The 21755-nt window shown below is 42.8% G+C and overlaps 2 protein-coding genes across 4 annotated transcripts in view; both read right to left on the bottom strand.

Annotated features, from left to right (window-relative positions):
* Window positions 1–1422: 1422 nt before the first annotated feature.
* Window positions 1423–6134, bottom strand: LOC143828943 (uncharacterized). The gene is made up of 4 exons (XM_077319096.1): window positions 6097–6134; window positions 2536–2750; window positions 2274–2357; window positions 1423–1994 (listed from the first exon to the last, which is right to left on the bottom strand). Exons 1-4 carry the CDS (start codon window positions 6132–6134, stop codon window positions 1492–1494), a joined length of 840 nt encoding a protein of 279 aa, XP_077175211.1. The 3' UTR covers window positions 1423–1491.
* A 407-nt stretch (window positions 6135–6541) lies between these two features.
* The window catches only part of FMN1 (formin 1), a 212106-nt gene continuing 196892 nt past the window's right edge, over window positions 6542–21755 (bottom strand). For 2 of the 3 annotated variants that reach the window (XM_077322951.1, XM_077322952.1), the window contains 2 exons: window positions 14991–15075; window positions 6542–13126 (listed from right to left, as the gene is read on the bottom strand). In XM_077322951.1, coding sequence (XP_077179066.1) covers window positions 13082–13126; window positions 14991–15075 — 130 coding nt within the window. In that variant the 3' untranslated portion in view covers window positions 6542–13081. The remainder of the gene's footprint in view (window positions 13127–14990; window positions 15076–21755) is intronic. The other variant, XM_077322953.1, reaches the window with a different exon arrangement.

The following is a 21755-nucleotide window of genomic DNA, read 5'->3' as shown; positions in this document are numbered from 1 at the left end:
CTGAGGGAGAGGGGCTACGTCCGGACCTGGGAGCAGGTCCGGACAAAATTCAAGCGACTTAAGCTGGACTTCCTAAACAGTCTGGAACAGTGGGGGGGGATCCCGCAGCCAAGTGGGAGAACGGTCTTCCACGACCAGATGGTTAAAATATGGGAGAAGGCTGGGAAGCCCCCCCTGGACATGAGGAGGCATATGGGTGAGTGCTGCCCTCGTTGTGTTTTGCCCTTAAACATGCATGGAATGACTAGCTGCCTCTTTCCCCTGCTGTCCCCAATGAAATTCAAGAAGGTATTTAGATGCTGTCAACCCCCTCAGACTTAGCCAGCCAGTACTGTAGAACCACTTTGGTTATGCGCTTAGACTCTAACTGTGGTGTGTCCACCAGCTGTGTTTCATCTCTGTTTTGTGTGCTTTTAATTATGATTTGTCTTTTTCTTTGCCCAGCCACACAATCACCATCCAAGCTGGCAACAGCACCTGAGCGTGAGGAGGGGGAGGAAGAGGGACCTTCCACCTCGGGACAGGCTGCAGGTGAGAGTTTTATGTCTGTGAGGGAGACCCATGTGTGTGTACCCCCATGGAGCCATATGGGAGCCTGATGTGATGCTTCCTTTTGGAGTGTGATCAAATTCTTTGTTTGATTTCTATAGCTGAAACTGTGGAGGCAAGGCTGCGTGCCATGGAGGCCAGAGTTACTTCCCTGGAGGCTCAAGTGGCAGAGCTGAAAGGGGAGATTGAGCAGCAAAGGCAACAGAGGGAGGCGGAAGAACGTAGGTTATGTTCCCCACTGCCCAACTCTTCTCACACTGTGGCTAAGGCCACTTAAAAGTGTATGCATGTAAACTAAAGAAATTTGAAAATATGTGTGGCACTAATGTGTACTTTTTCTCCCTCCCCACACAGTTAAGAAGAAGGAGGATGAGGACCTCTTCCGCCGCAAAGTCCGGGGGTCCGTGGGAAGGTTGAGCAGGAGAGTGAGGGAGATGGAAGGGGCTGGGCAGGGGAGCAGTGGGACCTGAGTTTTGTTTCCTGTTTGTGTTTTGGGGTAGGGGTTGGGGGGGGGGCTCCAAGTTTCATTCCCTAATGTTTTTCCCCCTGTTAAATGTATACTTTTGTTAAAAAAAATAGGTTTTCCAGGGGGGTGGGGGGTGGTGGTGCTGGTGGGGCTCCAAGTTTCATTCCCTAATGTTTTTCCCCTGTTAAAATGTTTTTTAAAATAAAATGTTATTGCAAATTTTATAACAAGATTCCAGTGTGACTTCTTAAACTCGCACATATTTAACCCCACACCACACTCCTAAAACTCCTTGAACTAACACCCCTCCAACCTCCAACCCACACAGCAGTACCACAATATAGACAATCACTAGAGAGGCCGCTTTCGGCCTTGCAGATTCTACAGTAGGGTACACAGAGACAGAGTCAAAAATATAAACTTTATTCAACAAACAACAAAACACAGATAACATGAAATAGAAAAAGTGGGCAAAACTAGGAGGGGGAGTACTTGTCTGCTGGTTTTATTTTTCTCTTTCCGAGAATAGTCCTCCTTCTTGTTTGGGTGGAGGCATTCTGAGAGGGAGTCGGTGGGGTGGGTGCTGGAAGTGGTGGTGTTGGTGTGGGTGGTGGTGGGGGGGGGCCGATTTGTGGAGGGTAGGCCCTTTCCATGACCACTACAGCCCTCTCCATGAGTCTCCTTATCAGTCGCACCTCCTCCACGCCTTCGCGTAGGATTTGGTTTGTCTCTCTAAGGACTGCCCTCAATTTTCTCCCCTCCTGGGCAATGAGTGTGAGCATGGCTTGGTCAGCGGCCGCGGCACGCCGTGACTCCTCATAGCAGTGCTCAAGGAGCCTCTCTCCCACGCTTGTCAAGACGGAGACGCGCCTCAGCCTGCCGCGTTCCCTCGTAAGCCTCTCCTCTGCTGGGAGCGCACCTCTAGGTGGTGGGCTGCCTGGAGCCAGGGGTGGTTCCTCCTCCTCATCTGAAAGAACCTCTGTTGGCAAAAAATGAGAAACAAAACTGTTAGTAACATCAATAAAGTCAAAACACACCATGGTGGACATGGTGTTCTTTTTTGTCCCCGTGTTTTCCTGCCAAGAATTTAAACAATCCCCGGCGAGCACATGGCTATTGTTTGTTTGCCCATGGTGTGCTTTTACTTTTGCCTACTTTCACAGCAGGACTCTCAACAATTAAAAGGGAGCACATGGTTAGTGCCTAGCGACATTGTCCTGCAGCTATGGCTCGAAAGGAACAGGTCATGCACGCTCACCATCTTGAATCTGTATCCGCCTGCGCCGGGCAGGAGGTCCAAGCACCCCAGGCTGTTCCTCCTCCTGTGTTCCGGGTATGAAATCTGCAAAAAAAGGAAAAAAACAGATCTAGGACCAAAGGGTGGCAAAGCCAGCTTCAAAGCCTACACCAGCAACGCAGAGGGACTCTCTTCTTTCTCTTAGCAGTGCTGCTGCCCTGCACAAACAGAAAAGCACAAAGCAGTTAAAACAGCCCCCCGCCCTATTTTTACTAATACTTACCAATGTTAGTTGATGCCCCCGAATCACTATCCACGTCAGGTGCTGCTGGAGACTCTAGGGGCCCCGTCCCTGGCAACTGTGTCTCTGTGGACAAGAGCAGAAAATAGTGAAAAATGAGCAAGCATACACCATGAACCACAAAGCAAGCTCCCAAAGTAGTGAGCCAAAGTACTGCAGAAGGCCTATGGGCGAGGCATGCAGCAAATATTTTGGGGCTGTTGGTTAAACATTACCGTTTCAAATACTAACCACATCAAGCACTCCACAGCCAACCATCTTATTAAATCTTTTAAAAATTAAAATTAAATTATAAAATTAAAACCGTTTCAAATAGTAACCACAGCAAGCACTCCACAGCCTACCATCTTTTAAAATCTTTTAAAAATTAAAATTAAATTATAAAATTAAAACCGTTTCAAATAGTAACCACAGCAAGCACTCCACAGCCTACCATCTTATGCGTTGCAACGAACACACGAGAAAACGATGCCCAAACGTCAGAACACACATTTGCTCAAAAGGAAATATAAAATAAAAAGAAAATCACTTACCGGAGGCAAGGGGCGTTTGCTCAGGAGCCTCCTCTGGCTCCCCAGGAACGATTGCGATCAGGTCCAGCGTTACCGATTCCGCGGCTCGTTGCTGGACGGGGGGTGGAGGGCGAAAGCTGGACGAGGTGCCCTCGCCGGGATCCTCCTCAGCGGGTGGTTCCTCGACCGGGGCAGCCGGCTTCCGAACCACCTTAAGGCTCCGGCCGACGCGCTTCGGCCTGCCGGATCCTTCCCCGTCTCCGTACAGCTGGCGCTGCTCCTCGAAGTAGGGGCAGGTAACCTTTTCGTTGCCGGAACCCTTATTATGGTTCACGGCACGCATGTACTCTGCCCTCATTGTCTTGGTCTTCGACCGGCATTCAAGGCCGGTCCTGTTGTGGCCCAGGGCGCGCATCTTAATGGCCACTTGTTCGAAGACCTCCCTATTCCTGTGGGAGGACTGGAACGCGTCCTGGATTTTCTCCTCCGAGAAAATCCCGATCAGGTCCCTGATCTCCGCGTCCCTCCAAGTTGGGCCACGGCCGGTTGCAGGGACGGACGAGGCTTGAGAAGACGATTCCATGTTGCTTTCGCTAGTAGCTGAGCAAAATGGTGGTGGGAGGTGCAGGGTGCAACGGATCATATACCTTCCCACACACAAAGACAAAGGGACTAGCCGGCTCCTGATTGGTAGAGGGCAGTAGGGGACACGCGCATTGGCCACATTAGGTCACATGTCACGTTCAAAGCTCCTCGCGCGGGAACAGGATCTGCTCCTAATGGCCAGATTGGCGCCCTTGTTGTTTGACTTAACGCATGCGCTGATTCGTTTACACGCGAGAAGAGCAGTTTGAACATGCAGCGGGAGCCATTTTAGGAAAATTGTCCGCCATTACACAAACGCATGCCGGTGTTCAACCGAGAGCAAGTGCGGCAGTACTCGGCAGTTCCCCAATAATATTCACCAGCCACAGCATAAATCAACCAAACATGACATGTTACTGGCGTACGTTCGTTGGCACGCTCAGAGGAATGTTTTTTAAAATGAACGGGGGACGGCGACTCCGCTTGCCGGAGGTCTAGCCGCCAATGGAAGGGGTTGTCCGCACCCAAGCACAAGCACGCACCGGGAACCACACAAAGACCCACTACACATAAGCCGCCCCTCATGATATCACCACGAATCATGTCTATTGAACCCCTGTAAGCTAAGCAGGAGACTGCGAGCGGCGACCGTTCGTTGGCACGCTCAGAGGAAAATTTTTTAAAATGAACGGGGGACGGCAACTCCGCTTGCCGGAGGTCTAGCCGCCAATGGAAGGGGTTGTCCGCACCCAAGCACAAGCACGCACCGGGAACCACACAAAGACCCACTACACATAAGCCGCCCCTCATGATATCACCACGAATCATGTCTATTGAACCCCTCTAAGCTAAGCAGGAGACTGCGAGCGGCGAACGTTCGTTGGCACGCTCAGAGGAAAATTTTTTAAAATGCTCCCTATACGTTGACTCCGCTAGGACTGGCCGATGGTAGACGGGGTTTTAAGCTTTGGGCAAATTTTGGGAACGTGACGGTGTGTGCCACTGTGCTTGTGAAAAACTCTTGTGGTGTCCGGGCAGAATTTCCGAAAGTGATCGTGCTTGAAAGCCAGTCGCTGTCCCGTTGCCTCGTAGATCCCCGCTCGCTCGGAGAAAAAAAAAATGGCGAACAGTTCGCCGGAAGTTTGGAGGACAGGCTCGGGAGGAGGGACTTTGAAGAACCCGCAACAATGGTTACGCACAGGTCTTTAGCGCTACTGTTGCAGATTGGTTGCAGGAGTGTATCGCTATCCGGAGGGTGAATCCAGTTTTCTGGATTCCCCTAAAAGCGCTACAACGAAGCGCTTTTGGCGGGTCGGTTTCAGGATTGTTGCAGATCGTTTACGACGTCGTGCGTTATGGCAAATTAGTAGCGTTTTCAATCAGCAACCATTGTGCTATTTTTAAGCCGTGGGAAATGCCCCTGAGTACTCAGGCGTAGAGTACCTTCCAGAAGAGTACCCTATTGACTCCCCATTAGGCAGAAATGGGGGGGGGGGAGATCTGCTGGCTGTTAATGGCATCAGAAACCAACTCAAGAATATTTACATCATTAACCTGGTATGTATATATTGGCTGATTATATCCATGTACAATTTGGCATGTAGTGGAGTATCTGTATGATTCTCTTCACCTAATACAAAGCTTATAAGCTAACCTTTTGTCCAGGTCTATTTCCAGTGTTACAATTTCCTACTGATGTTTCCCACATTCAGGGAATTAAACGCCAGAATTCTCAGTGTGTTTAGTTCAGTTAAAGTTGTTGTTTCTACCCATATTTTTCAAATGAGGTCCCAGATACAAAGGGTAACACAGCCATGCTTGTTTTAAATTTAAATTTAAACATCCAGTTTTGATAACCATGTATTAAGGACATAAACCACCTTGCAAATATTCATATTTATGTGAATGAAAAATTATCAATAGAAGATTTGGAACACATTACATGAAGAAAAATCTAAAGTATGGCTTGCTTAACCTGTGCTGCATATTGCTCCTAATGCAAATGCAAGAGGATTACCCCTTCTGCCTGCATTCTGCCTTATGACACCGGCACTTTTTTAGCCCTTATGCAGCTGAGCTGTAAATGCCACCCAGATGCATTCACACAGTTCTTCTGGGAGCCGTAAAGAGGCAGTTTCCCCTGTTTCTAAAGGAAAAGAAGGACTGGCATTTTCCTTACTGACAAGGCAAGGGGTTCTACTGCACTTCGTTGTTTATGCTGCTGATCATGTTAAACCATCTACATGACTTGCTCAGCAAATAGAAATGTGTTTTAAGTCGTAATGTGGCTCTAGCATTTTTCAAACATCTAAACAACTGCCGTAGAGAAGGACAAGAACTATTTGCCAACACCACCAAAGGAAAGAGCAATGGGTCCTCGTTACAGCAGGGCAAATCATTTTTCTAAAAATTTCATTAGAGAAATTATGGAATAAATCTTTCCTACAGAGTTTTAACAGGAACAGGATTAGCATCTTTGAACATAACTGGTAGATAGTTGGCTCAGTTGACCTTATAAATCCCCTCCCAAGCCCAAATGTGGTAAGTTTCAACTGTGATAACTTTTAAAATTACATATAAACCAGCTTGGTGTAGTGGCTAAGAGTGGTGGCTTTCATTATGGCCAGCCGTGTTTGATTCCTCATTCCTCCCCCACACGTAACCAGCTGGGCAACCTTGGGCTCACCACAGCACTGATAAAGCTGGTCTACCAGGGTTGGGCACTTTGGAACCCGAAGCAGCTGGTCTCTCCTGGTGCAGCCAGCGCCGCACTGCAGGGGGGGGGAGGGGAGGTGCAGACGTTGGAGTGCTGGCAGCCACATGAAGGCAGGTGTGGAGCTCCTCCTAGTTCCTACCGAGCAGTAATATCAGGGCTCTCTCAGCCTCACCTACCTTATAGAGCGTCTGTTGTGGGGAGAGGAAAGGGAAGGCGAATGTAAGAACTCTTCTTCTTTACACAGCTTCGATAACAAAAAATGCATCTACAGTACACATTTATTTTTTTGTTTTTGGTTGTTTTTATATTCCACCAGTTCAAATATAGAAGCTTCTACATTCATTGATTCTCAGAGCTATATTTCTATCATGTTACATCTAACACACCATTTCCATCATTCTATAAATTATATACTATCATGAAAAATATAACTTTAGACTCTCCAGGCTACAATATATACAATTTAACCACAGTGAACCAATTATAATATTTTATATATCCAGTATCATGGTAAAAATGATAGCTGAAATACAGAGATATTTTTATGTAACAAAAGGTTTGAGTGAGTGTCTCATTTCACATGTAACAGAAAGATAGTTTATTCTAACTGATTATTTTGTAGAAGAAGAACTTGGCTTGAAGATGACTACTCAAGTCCTAGATTACCTCAGCAAACAATGTGTTCATTCTGAGACTGTTTCCACATTAGGGATATTGTTCAGATTTGCATTTTAAAGGGTTGAGGTTTTTTGTCCCATTTCCACACTGAAATTTCCTTCTTTGGGTGCAGACCTGAATTGCCCACTCACTTTCTCCACAGCAAAGGAATCCCCAGAAAACTGGTTTTTAAAGCGGGGACTAACAGGTTCTTATTCGGGGCTGCCCAATGCAGAAATGCATGCAATCAGGTGCTACTATTTTGTGCCACTGATCACCTCCCCTTTCCCCCAGTGTCCTGAATGTATTTTTTTTTTAAAAGCTGAGTTATAACATTATAACAATATTGTGTAATATTGTGTAAGACTGCAAGACTGCTTTTTTGAACTAAGAAACTGCATTGTAATGTCATCACCCCTTTTGAGAGTCAGCTTGGTGTTGTGGTTAGAAGCGCGGACTTCTAATCTGGGGAGCTGGGTTTGATTCCCTGCTCCTCCCCCCACATGCAACCAGCTGGGTGACCTTGGGCTCACCACAGCACTGATCTAACGGAGCAGTAATATCAGGGCTCTCTCAGTCTCACCCACCTCACAGGGTGTCTATTGTGGAAAGAGGTAAGGGAAGGCGATTGTAAGCTACTTTGAAACTCCTTCTGGTAGAGAAAAGCAGGATATAAGAACCAAGTCTTCTTCTTTATAAAAGAGTTATAACTTTTGGGGGAAGGGGGGAGGTGATCAAGGGTGCAGAATGGTGGGATTAATGGGCACAATGAAAACAAAGATAGCTGAGTTGCCTGTTTTTGGACCACTGCACTAACTAATTATTTCAATTAAAGAATTATTTTTTGTTAAGTCTGAACTGAGCTTTTATGTGTGGATGTCAAAGATTTCTCCCGTTTCCATCACCATAAAAGGCCACTCTGGAGAGTTGCCAACCCTCTGGAGTAATTTTTCCAAGCAGTGTGTGTGTGTGTGTGTGTGTGTGTGTGTGTAACAGGGGTTGATGACAAGCAGGAAGAACGCATGATCTCCTAAGCACTTTCTTCTTGTGCTGTGGGTTCTTTGGATTCAAAAGCATATAATTTAATTATTAAAATATCTCCTAAATATGCAAAATAACCTGTTCCATTTTGAAAACATTACAAAGTAATAACAATATAAGGTTTCTCCCCTCAGTCTCAAAATATAAAACACATGCATTTCTGCAGTACTATATTTTTATTAGCATTTTTGACTAAACATGGCTAGTTGTAATTGAATGAAGTACTGTTTTGATATTTTTTTTCTAAGCATAAATTTAAATATTGCTTTTCCCTATTCATATCTCTTAAAACACTGAAATAAAGCAAGAACACATCCCAAAATACAAGTGTTTATATTTTCAGAATTCTTAGTCTCAGGCAATGCAGTTTGTGTCCTCACATTTAAACAGTCATTCAGACCTTACACAGGGCAAAAGAGACAACCAACCCAATGATAGCCTATTTACTTAACCATCTACTTAACCAATGAATATGTGATTGTCCGTATTGACCTGTTTTACATTGTAGAGAATCTAACGGCTCTCCTGTATCCCTGGACTTTTGATAAAATGCAGATATGTGGTAAATTTCTACATACCATCTGTTGGCAGACATCAAGAATAATCAACTTAAAAAGCAGTTACATGTAACTAGCATTGTTGACTCATTGTCTCTTGGCTTCAAGCATATTTTCCTTATATATGCCTGAAAGATGAGAGCGGAGGGAAGTAAACCAAGAGGGCCTGATACAGCAAAAATTACTTTCAAGTTGTATCTGAGGAAATGTGCATGCACATGAAAGCTCATACCTTGAATAAACTTTGTTGGTCTTAAAAGTTCCGCTCGACTCAAAATTTGTCCTGCTGCTTCAGACCAACACAGCTACCCACTTGAATATACTTTCAAGTCTTAATGTTTTCAAGGGTGAAATAAAATATATCATAAATGGCTTAATATTCACTGGACAACAATCAGGACCAGAACCTCATAGGAGACCCAGTTTGTGGATCAGGTGCTACCGACACTTCATTGTTGTTGTTGTTGTTGTTAGGTGCGAAGTCGTGTCCCCATCGTGACCCCATGGACAATAATCCTCCAGGCCTTCCTGTCCTCTACCATTACTCGAAGTCCATTTAAGTTTACACCAACTGCTTCAGTGACTCAATCCAGCCACCTCATTCTCTGTCGACAGACACTTTGTATCCCTTCTAATCTATTTCTTCTTTCTATAGCAGTGGTTCTCAACCTGGGGGTCGGGACCCTTTTGGGGGTCAAATGACACATTCACAGGGGTCGCAGCAGGGCAAGCAGCTTGGCTGGAAGGCACCATCAACACAACAGCCTTGCAGGGTAGATCAAGATAGAGCATTCCTCTGTCTGGAGCAGCAGAAAAGAGCGAGATTGGCAAGAGGCAGAACTGAACTGAGAAACCCCGGGGAAAAAACAATGTATATACAATCATGAACAAAGGATCTTCATGCCATTGGTCAGTTTCAGTTTAATTTCTGTGAAAGAACACTTGCATAATTTTATGGTTGGGGTCACCACAACATGAGGAACTGTATTAAATGGTCGCTGCATTAGGAAGGTTAAGAACCACTATTCTATAGCATACCCTCGAAATACAACTCAATAACTATGAGGCATATATTAAACTAGTGTAAATGAAGCCACTGAATTTTGTATTGGTGCATTTGCCCATTCTTGTGCGGCCTACAAAACAATATAGTCAATGATATCACCTTTTCACTGATAGCATATCATAATAAGATCAGCCAGTAACACCGCCATTAATATTGGTCATGTATTTCAGAATGGTGTTTTGCCAAAAAGATTTTCCAAGCACAGAGATTTCATTACATCTCTTGTAAAAGTACAGGTTACTTGCCCCACATCTTTATGAGCTGATATAATAATAGTATAGCTGCTACTAAATGGTTTAAACAGAGAACTACATAAAATATATAATTAGGAAATATGGATATATTTCCCACTACACATTTCTACTAGTTTTTGTGTTTGTGTGTGTGTATGGATTAAAAACAAACACACAAAAAGATGCATATCACCCAGGGCACCAATCCTAAAACCATCTACTCAGAAATAAGTCCAATTGTATTTAATAGGCTTTACTTCCAGGAAAGTGTTCTTAAATCAGAGTTAAGCCTACTGATTTCAAGGGTTCTGTTTGAGATTGCACTGTCAAGTTCTCAAACAATGATGCTACACTTTTCCCTAGTTCTGTATATCAAGCAAAGGAAAAACAGGGTACATTTTTAGAATTTGCTTTCCTTCATTATGGAAAACTATAAAATCAAGGTTTCCATACTGGAGGGATGACCCCCCCTGTTTTAATTTCTACAATCATTCTGTTTAGGAGGGTAGTTGAATGATAGGATACCTAAACAGATATGCACCTTTCTAAGCCCATTCCTTTAGTGGATTTAGGAAGACTGTAATTCTGCTTAGGATGGCATTGTTAGAAACTTTTTATTTAATTCTTCTTGGCCAAGATAAATAAGAATCTACATATTAAATATTTCAACTAGGTAATTATATATTAATTATGACAATAAGTGAAAAATATTTAAAAACTGTTATATTTGTTAACTTACAGCAACCTTGCTTTAGCTTTTTATGAATTCTAATTTTACCTATACGATAAAATATTTTCCTGTATACTTTTATCAGTTTAATTTTTATACTCTATACATTACTCTATACTTTATACTCTATACATTACCTCTGTTCTTTGAGCCCTGATTCTGACAAGTAATGTTTGGTTGACTAGCAATGCAGTCCTAAACAGAGTTAGTAAGACTGTAATTCTGCCCAGGATTACTAATTTCTGTATAAAGTAAGACATGAGGAAACAAGTTTAGAGGCCATAACTGTATAGAATCGAATTGCATGGAACTCGGGGTATCAGCAAGGCCAAATCTATGAGAGAAGATACAACAAAAGGTGGAACTGACCATCATGTACATAATATTTACTTCAGGGGTCTTCATGTACTCTATGAAAAGTGAAAATCACCTTTACTACAGACGGATTTCAAGGACAGTGACAAGACCTATGCAGACAGTAGAATGTGACCAAGCAGCCTCTCTGTTATCATTGAAAAGATGGGAGAGGGGTTGTATGGGAGGAAAAGGGCCCTTCCCTCTCCAGAAACCAGTTATGAATGGTGGTGGCTACACTAGGCTGCTGGCAGTTCCATGCAGCACATCATCATGCCCTGCTGCTCCTTGTGTACATACGGGGGATTAAATCCCCTAGCACACTTGGTCTGCCCTGGAGCTGTGCGTGCACTGGAGTTTTTTCCCTCACTCATGGGGATAAAAAAATGTCCCATTTGGCTACATGATAGCATGAAACTGAATGGGGCATTCTGTGTCCCTACTGGGACATGTTACGTACAGGCCTGGCCTTGGTGCTGATGGCGCCTGCATTAAGCACATTCCTCTAATGTGGGGCATCAGAGGCCAGGGCTTGGAGGGAACTGGGCTGATGGTGATGTCGTGTGTCAGCAGGGATTAGCCCTGCTGCCGTGCAAGTGCAGGCTTAGCTTACATCTCCTGTCCCTAATCAGTGCAGAGACACTTTTTTGTACTTTCAGCAGTGAACAATGGATCTGAATCTACTGAGCATGGACACTTGCCATGAGTAGATCATTCCCTTGAACATACAAGGGATATTCTAGAGCAGAGGTAGCAATTTATGGGAAGAAGATAAAGAGAGCAGGTTGTACGTGGTTGAGCCCTGGAAGCAATGCAGAATTAGGCACTGTTTGGAGGAAAATAGGGTAAAAAGTTTAGAGCCTCCACTCACATGCAGAAACCTGGGTCATCTACTTAACACTTTCTATAGTTACCTAACGTTTGCCTTAATTCCCTTTCATCAGTCATCATCCTATTCTACTGGATCACATCTTCATTTCAAGGATTGTTCTCTCTCCATTTGTAGGAGTGTGAATTTTGTGAGACATTATATTCTCCCAGCTACATCCTGGAGGATAAAGACCAAGCCAAATCTCCCAGATTCTAAATGGCACTTATTCTATACCACAAGAGACCAACACTCTCTCTCTCTATTCCAAGGCAACATACTGGAGTCAATATGAGTAATGTATCTACATATGTTTGTGTATATAGGTTATGAAAACATACTCAAAATCAAATACTGACTATGAAAACTTACAGGCTTTGACAATGGTTAATGATAAATATATAACCTTATAAAGATGTATGTTCTCTGCCAGAAGGCTGATTATAAATAAAACATTCTTGAATACCATTAATTTGACTTCATATTGACATGGAAAGTCTTCCTTCTGTCTTTAGACAACAGGAAGAGGACAGAAGGAATGAAACATAAACCATTACTTAATACAAAACTTACATCTTATCTATAACTTAACAGGATCAGAGGTTGTGAGAGTTTTTATCTCTCCACATGTGCAAAACAGTATTTCTACTTCTATGGCATAGATGGAAGTTCCTATAAAAATATTTGTAATAAAATAGAGAATACATCTGATGCACATAACTTTCCACCATTTTTAGAGAAGGTAAAATTCATCTTTTGGATACTATCAAAATCATTTTAAACAGACATTGCACTCAATAAATGGCGCAGCCTACAAACTTAAGGTGCAAGAATTAGTCCACATCCCTGTTGTTCCTGACACAAAGCTGCTTAAGTTTATTACATAAATTGCTAAATTTGACTCCCTTCTACAACTTTGCACATTTTGCATAGAGTACTTCAATAACTTCCATGAAAAGAGCTGCATGTAAAGCCACATAAGGGAAGTGTTATATAAAACTTCATAATTTGCATGTAAACAAACTTCTTCATGTCCCCACTTCTGTATAAACCAAGGGATTGAGAAGTCTTTTGTGGATTGTCTGAGGAAAAGAAGAGCAAAGAAGAACTCCGTAACATCTAAAATAAGGTGGTCCCTGGGGAGATGGGCAGACTGAAGCATCATGCTAGGTATTAAGTCACACTGTCATTATTTTCATGTGTCTTCTTTCAGTTGGTGGTCACACTGGCCTCTTTCTGACGTAGTCGTTCTTTCTGTTGTTTAAGAAAAAAAGAACTTTATTATCATTCTTTTCTTTAACTTTCCATCTGTTCTCAAATTGCAAAGAGTATGTGGTCTAGCAGATGAAGAATGGAGCTGTCCGAAACCAGAGTAGACAGAAGGCATTTTTTCCCTTCAGAAATTTAACTCCTGGCATACCACACCGTGAAAGCTATTCCAATTTAAATAGAATCTCAGGAAATGTTTTATTGAATTCTGGGACTTTGACCTTCATTACCACTGGTACTAGTTCACTCCTTTACATAGACTCCTGAAAATGCCTCTACTGTGCTCTAGAATAATTTTCATATTAATATTAGGCAAAATTGTGATTAAAAAAACCCGTCATGTAAATTCAATATCCAAGAAAGTTTTGTGTGTGGAGGGGCGGGAATACATATAGCAACAGAAGTAGAAAAATTATATATGTGATCTGAAGTTCACTTTGTGCAAGGATTTCTTATTCTCTTCCTTCCAAGTAGGAATGTATATTAAGTGTATGTATATTATTAAGTTGAAAGTACCCATGGTAACAGTAGAGAAGACTATGTTTGTGTGAAGAACTTAATGTCCTCTGAAATTACTGGTCTGCAGCCAAGATTGGCAAAAATTAAAATTGTCCACAGTTTTTTCTTACCAACTGACCCATGACAAACTGCCCTAATTCTGTCTCTTTATACTATACCATACTATATCTATTAATACTTTCTAATTTAAGAGTTGCTTTTATGCATACTGCTGCTAAATTGAATCCATCTAATTTGGGTATTTGCTGCTTACAAATGAAGTGTAAGAATTTTCCATTTGTCTTCACACACATGACAAGATGCTAGCCTAGACTGCAGCAAATGCAACAAGGGAGACTCATGCATAAATAAACAGAACGGTAAGGCCAAAAAAGCAACAACAGAATGGCAAGAACATAAAAAGATCCTCTATTAGCTAGGTTTTCAGTCTTCTTCTTCCTGTTTCAGAAATGTAAAATAAAAGGGGTTCCTTGGAAACATAAGACTGTAAAAATATTTTGTGGATTAGGTACACAGGCACTGATGAGTCAGAGAAAAGTGACAAAACTGAGGCAACATTTGGGGATTGTTTTCAGGCATGGTCTTTTTCCCAGCAAAGGACTGCAAAGCCTCCCCCCCCCCTTTTTGTGAATCTTAGTCAAAATTATTCCACTTGTAAAAAAAAAAAGAAAGAGTTTAAGATAAATGCTCTGAGATTAGAAGAAATATATGAAGAGGTGTTTTTTATACCCTGGTTTTCAATACCCGAAGGAGTCTCAAAGTGGCTTACAATTGCCTTCAATTCCTCTCCCTGCAACAAACACGCTGTGAGGTAGGTGAGGATGAGAGAGCCCTGATATCACTGCTCAGTCAGAACAGCACTATCAAGGCTGTGACGAGCCCAAGGTCACCCAGCTGGCTGCATGTGGAGGCTCGCCAGGTTAGAAGCCGCCGCTGTTAACTACTACACCTGAATTCAACTAAAAAGCATTCTTTTAGTGCTCTTTCTTTGGGCCTGAAAAAGGAGCTCCACTGCCAGGCATTTGGTTGAGGTTGATCAAAGCTAACAGCATCTACTGCGCCCCCGAACCTCCCTCCCTTGAACCTGTATGACTGACCTGACTAACCATGGATCTGTTAGACAGTTTACTTTGTTAAAATTTTATTTTCTCTATTGTTATATTATTATTATTGCCTTTCATTCGATATAATCACTAAGTTTGATGTACTATTCTTGTTTTCATTCCATGTAAACTGTCCTGAGCCTTATGGGAGGGTGGTATATTAGTGCAATAAATGCAATAAATGAATAATAAACAAACAAACAAACAAACGAATGAATCTGTCATACCAGACTGGCAGTGGGATTGATTTTCTTTGTTTCCACCTTCTTTTCTGCAGTTAACTTGCTCACAGATTGCTGGGCAACTTTGAGTCTGAAACAAAACACAAATACAACATGTCTGCTTAGAATCTAAGAAATGGCATCTTCTTGGCATATGAAAGTAGCTCTTGAGAAACACTGTGTTTGTAAGTGTTCATCCAGTGAACATTTCTAGGTGATACAATGATTTTCAAGGCCATGTTAAACAGATTTTCAGATGATTTTGGCACTGCTTTCTACAGATGAAAGCATATGGCCTAGGACATCACAGTGGCATACCCTCATCTCCATTTTATCCTCACAACAATCTTCTGAGCTACATTAGATGAGAGGAAAAAAATGACTGGTCTTAGAATATCCAGTAAATTTCATGACAGACTGGATATTTCATCCTGGGTCTCCCAAATCCTAATTCAACATTCTAACCAGTATACTTCACTGGCTTTGAAGTGATATATGGTGAACTGGGGATAAGTGTCACATGAATACCAGATGGAAACACACCATCCCAATGTTTTGAAATTATAAGCAGAGATTCCCAGGTTTGGTACTCATACTTTCCTGCTAAAATTCTGAACACTTTGTATCATATTATCAGAGAAAGGATGGTTGTCTCTACAGATGTTGGTATGCATATGTGGAAAGCACAGAAGGGCAATTTAAATGTCTGACTTCTTTGATGGCAATATTGGGATAGTTTACAAATTGAATTTCACCCATCCTGCCCTTTACTGTGCAGACACTATTTCTATCCACCAAAACTCATACATTACACTATAGAATAGTTGTTTTGTTCTATAGAAAAGTATATGTTTGAAATCATTGTCCCATGACAGCAACAGTAATCTGTGCTCAGATTCTTTAGCACTAGATGAAGCAGAATACTGTTCTTGGAAATACTTATTCCTAGCTTGCTGCCTGCACACCCCAGAACTTTTAGACCTGAAGAGGGCTCTTCCATGACTTATATTACCATAGCAGCAGCTGTTTCTATCAGAATATGTACTTTCAATACTAGAATAACAACAAATTATGGGCCTGGACACACCCAGGGCTACTTTTTGGCTGCTGAGCAAGGGAACAGGCAAGGGGAAAGGATGATTAAATATCATATGCAGGGGTGCCTGGTGGCATGCTCTTCAGGCTAGCCAATTGTTAGAGAAGCAGGGCTGAGACAGACCAGAGAAACAAAGTCTTCAATCTGGTTCACTTTTCACCTTTATTAAGCCTAACTGGTTGGGCCCTTGGGTCAACTGAGCGTCAGACATTGAAAAATGAAGACCAACTGAAGGAAGAAACAGAGAGGGAAGACACAAAGAGAATATAAATAAAAGGAAATGGTGGTATTTGGGAGGTGGTCTTTGCAACTGCTGCTGCTGTGTGTTTCCTGGCTTGCCCTTTTACCAGCATACACCTTAACCCCCATCCCAGCTGAAATCACTCCCTGGGCTTCAATCATGGAGTTGAAGCCTTTCTGCTCCCCCTCCAGAGGTGGAATTGTGCCTTGGTGTTGCTCTTACTTGCGGGTCAAGTCAGAGGTCATTTGTTTTCTTCACCTATTTTGTCTCAGTCCTCTTTCCCTAGAGCTGAAATTAGGGCCCAGCGCTATCCTAAATTCATAGTTCAGGTGGTGGCCATTTTGTTTTTTGGCATGTGGACTTTCTTCATCAGTTGAGCACCAGCCCCCTTGGTTTAAGACATTTTTTGTCCTTATGTCTTCACAGGTTAAGGCTGTGAAGTCTTGAGAGATGGAGGGCCACTGCTACGATAGATCTGGTGACCTTTTATCTAGCTCTCTACTGACATCATCCTGCTTCCTAGGCATGCCACTCAAGAGAAACAATATAAGCTATAGAGCAGCCAGCCTGCACACTGCTATAGTTGTGTGGGCTAAGCACGCAGCACAAAACAGCATGGGTGGCACTGCTCCTCCTCCAGCACATGAATTGGAGAAAAGTTCCATTCACTAACAGATGGGTTGCCCAATGCCTGGATCCATATCCTATGCTATGTCAATGCTCCATCAGTTGTAATCAACAACACTGTGGTTTGTTTTATGTTATCTGATTCTCCAATATTGAGATTTCCAACATCAAGATCATTTGTTAGATCTACTGGATTGACTCCCACCCTCTTCTCAATATTATTTCCCACCAGGCTGAACCACCACACCACACTGGCTCTCCAGGGAATAGGCAGATATGCCAATCTATCCTCCTAAATGGGAGGTTGGTAGTCAGATAATTTATTTGACTAACAGATCCTTGCATTCTAGCAATTCAGTAAGATGGCAGTGATGGTTTATTGGCTCTATGCAGCATTGATGTCCAGAGATTTCTTTTTAGAAACTACATTTTCCTGTTTAAAGTTTGGATGTTTGATGTTACTTTTGGACAGCTGTTAAATGTCTACAACTTCATTATTCTTGTTTAAGGAAAGAGTTATATTACTTTCTTGTGGCCCTGTTTCAAACCATTCTTATGTAGTATGCTGATAAGAAATATAAAAATACACTATCATAAATATTCAGAGATGAAATCTCAAAGACTTAACTTAGGGTATATGACTAATGTTAGTCAGATTTTTCTCTTCATTCTCAAGTACAAGCTCCAAATGTGCTCTTATTATAAAGAATTTAAAACATCTTTGAAGTATTTGTTTTATCAGAAAATTCTTAATTCTTAAAATATGTTGATGAATTTAGTCACTCAAAGTCATGATACAGCCTATATCTCATCAGAACAATCATGCATTCCATTAAGAATAATAAACAATGTAATTTATATGAATTTTAATTACTATAGTTCTTATGAAAAATGTACACTTATCTAGTATCTTCCATTTTAAAAAATTGATAGTTCTCCCAAGTAATATTCAAATTAAAAAAAACAACTAAAATTAGAGATATTTATTGTAAAATTATTAACAGATTATTAAATAGTTAAAGACAACACTGATTTTTGGATACCAATGTAAAGAGATACTATGACCATTTCCGCATGGAGGGGTAAAATGAGAGTCGCTTCCTGCTTGCAAATGCGGGATGGTAAACCTCGTGTTTGCAGCTCCCCTCATGGGATACCCCTCCTGTGTTTTCCCTCCGCCCCATCACGGCTTTTTGCCTCCTAAGGAGGCTGCAAGTGAAGGCAAAACCAACTTCTCCCTCCAGTTCTTTGCTTGTCAATCATAGCAAACCACCAATCACAGCACAGCAGTTCTCTCATTGACTTAAACTTTCTCCTCTCCAGCTCCGAAATTATTATTTTTAAAAAGACACTTTCATGTTGCTATATAGTAATGCCACAACACATGTATTTTTAATAAAAATTAACACTGCTGAGTTTTTATGGAGGAATACCAGAACAATACAGCACCCACCCCCTATGGGATTCACGTTTTTGGACTTTATTTTTGTCTGAGTGGATTTCTGAGATGCTGAATATGGTCCCTGGAGCCCAAAAAGTCATTTTGTGTTAATGGTTGGCTTAAAAATGTAGTGCTCAGACCCCTGTATGATCGGGAGAAGGATGCTTGATCACCTGCCTCCCTTCTTTCCCAGCTCATTTCCCACTTCCAGAAAACAGAAACAGGGCTGTTTTTGCCTGCCCAAGTTGTGAGAAGGCTGGACATGGTCCCTGGAGTCCAAAGAGACATTTTGTGGTAATGGTTGTCTTAAAAACTAAGTGCTCAGACTCCTGTATGATAAGTAGAAGGCTGCTCAACCACCTGTCCCCCCTATTTCCCAGCTCATTCCCCACCTCCAGAAAACAGAAAAGGGACCATGTTTTGCCTGCCTGATCCCAAAATGACCATGGACACTTTGCAAAAGACTTTTTAAAACCTTTGATAATGTAGGTTTACAGTTGTGCTGCTATGTGGGCCACACCATTAAAAAAATTACTTAGAGCAGGAAAAGGAGAGGGGGAGGGCAGTTGCGAGGGTGGGACAATGCTGCAGAGACTACCACACCTTTTCTCCTCCATACAGGCTTGCTCTTGATTGCTCACTGGTTGCTCATTGATGGGATGTACGACTGAGGATGGTAAATCCAGTTTTGGTGATTTCCAGTTTGGTGTAGTGGTTAGGAGTGCGGACTTCTAATCTGGCATGCCGGGTTCAATTCTGCACTCCCCCACATGCAACCAGCTGGGTGACCTTGGGCTCGCCATGGCACTGATAAAACTGTTCTGACCGAGCAGTGATATCAGGGCTCTCTCAGCCTCACCCACCACACAGGGTGTCTGTTGTGGGGAGAGAAATGGGAAGGCGACTGTAAGCCGCTTTGAGCCTCCTTCGGGTAGGGAAAAAGTGGCATATAAGAACCAACTCTTCTTCTTCTTCTTCTTCTTCTTCCCTCATTGCGAATTAAAAATTTCCCAAACTCGACCCAGCCCCTTGACAGCCTCGGGATACATGTGGAGGAGGCTCTAAAAGCCACCAACATCTAAAGGCTGTCCAGGGGCAGATTTCTCGTGTGGAAATGTCGTATATATATTACTCAAAATAAGTAGATAACAAAATGAAAAATGGCCTTCTAAAATTCTAAATAGCCCTGGAAAATGACAATTGTGCTAAATGAAGGGTCGCACAAAGGTGATTTCCACTGATACTAGAATCTCTTGTTTGATAAAATGCACCTTGCACCAACAGAATACACCTCTCATAGGTGTTTTTGTGGATGGAAATAATTAATTGTATAGTGGAAAAAACATACTGCATTTATCCTTTTTGATCAAATAATAAACTATGCTTTAGAAATTAGGAGAGCTGGAGTAAAGAAAACACAGGAAGGAAATTGGGTGTAAAACAGAATGAAGATATAATAGTTTAAAGATTGTATATGGACATTTGATCCTGATTCCTGATTTTGGCTTGACTCTTGACTTCATCCCTGGTTCCTGACTCCAGCTCAGCTTTTAACTTTGCTTCTTGGTTACTCAACTACAGTACAGCTTTGGAACTCCCTTTGGTGTTGACTTTGGACTCTGAACTTGTCTAACAATTTGGTCTCAGCTTCCTGGCCGAGGGCATAATTAGTTGTGTGGCCTGCCAGGGCAACAGATAAGGAGAAAGAGCATATTTATCTTGTTTTCTCTATAGCCCAAGCTTGGGGTAGGAAGAAGAGATTTCTCTTCTTAATGGGGAATGTGGAGACAATGCCTAGAGGTCTCCTATGATAGCAGGATACCTGTCCCCTACTGGGTACAGAAGATCAGAAGTCACCTCCTATATGATCCCTCATCAGCTTGGCTTTGGCTTTTGATGGCTGCAAGTAGCCAGTTCCTGTGAATACACATAAAGATGTTCAGAACAGGCAAACAGCCTATGGATTATCTGGCAGTGAGATGAACTGGCAGTTGTTTGAGCATCCCTAACTCAATGCAGTTATGTCCATAAAACATTCAGAATTGCTAAGTGTCAGAAGTCAAAGGTAAACCATTAACCATTTAGAGTATAAGGCATCCATCGTACATCAATCCCTTGCATTATTTTCTCCTTTTTGTCTCTATCCATGTGTGGTGTTTCTCTCCATCCCAGGATTTTAAGATACTCCCTCTATACTATAGAGCAGATTACCAGAGGCAGTTTCGAAAGTACAAATCTCAGTCGTCTTTTGTAAGACCTTTAAGAACACTCTTTTCTGTGTTTTCTCATCTGGGTTTTGATCCCAGATGAGGATGACTCAGCCGAAGGTACTGGCAGCTTGCTGGACCCTGAATCACTATTCTCCTTGCTTCTCTTTACACTTATGCCCAGTCATCCTTTGTTGCTCTGTTCCTCCCTGATGAATATTCCTGGAGGAGCTAGGAGCACTAACCACACCTGCACTTGCCTGTCCCTGTTGTGCTGCTATAGCAGTTTCCGTAGGAGGAATGCCCACATGTACAGTCTGCGTACCTAGATGCAGAGACGGCCAACACCGTCTGCTTCCACAACTTACGTACCACCTAGTCATTGTACGGCCAGATTGCTACCAGCTGTGCCTGGGCATTACCTCCTGGCCATATGACCAGGGTGATACCTGCAGCTGTGCAGCTCCATGCCTGCAGTCACACAGCATAACCCTAAGCTTGATAGTTAGCCAAACATTGGCTCTCAGGCCCTGCAGACAAAGCCTGATGGGCCCCTTGCCACATAGTGGGTTGTGGTATCCTTGACCCCACAGAGCCACAGATGAGAAAGATGAAGAACTGCCATTTCCACGGTGGCTGAACACATGTGAACCTGAAAACCACCCCTGATAGGCTTGGTTGTGCAACCCTCTTGGAAAAACCCCTTCTCCCATGGCTGGTGGTCCGGATGATTCCAGCCACCAAGATGAGCCTGCAAAAATCTGCCCCAGTCCTGCCCCAATTGTAGAACTGTAGCCAGGATCCACCACACCTCCAAAGGTTGCAGAGTAAAACCACCCCCCTGCATAATTGTTGGAACCTGCAGGGGGTGTGAGGGGGGTAGAAGCCTCATCTCCCCCACCTAGACACCCCTTCCTCTATCAAGGTGGAAGATCCCACTGCCACGCATCTTAATGCCCCCAGCATCCCATGAATCGCAGAGGAATCTGCTGCCGCTGCATCATTAAATGTGCCTATCCCATCCCATGCTCCCAAGGCCCTGGAACCAGCAGCCGCCACCAGCGCAGCACAATTCACGGGCAGTTGGGGCTTCACTGCCACAGCCTGCCCTGACCCATCACTTTTCCCCCACTGGCATCCTTTTTGGCGCCATGGTCGC

This window comes from Paroedura picta, chromosome 2 (assembly GCF_049243985.1).
Source record: "Paroedura picta isolate Pp20150507F chromosome 2, Ppicta_v3.0, whole genome shotgun sequence".
In the NCBI taxonomy this organism is placed as follows: Eukaryota; Metazoa; Chordata; class Lepidosauria; order Squamata; family Gekkonidae; genus Paroedura; species Paroedura picta.
Note: the sequence above shows the minus strand (reverse complement) of the source record. Positions and strands in the feature narration are given on the sequence as shown.

Excerpts from the sequence above, each read along its gene's own strand:
- LOC143828943 (XM_077319096.1), bottom strand. The coding sequence starts at position 6,134 with ATGTTCAAAGATGCTAATCCTGTTCCTGTTAAAACTCT. Across the intron at positions 2,358-2,535 it reads GGGGGCATCAACTAACATTG|ATTTCATACCCGGAACACAG; the intron begins GTAAGTATTAGT and ends CTTTTTTTGCAG. Across the intron at positions 1,995-2,273 it reads GCGGATACAGATTCAAGATG|AGGTTCTTTCAGATGAGGAG; the intron begins GTGAGCGTGCAT and ends TTTTGCCAACAG.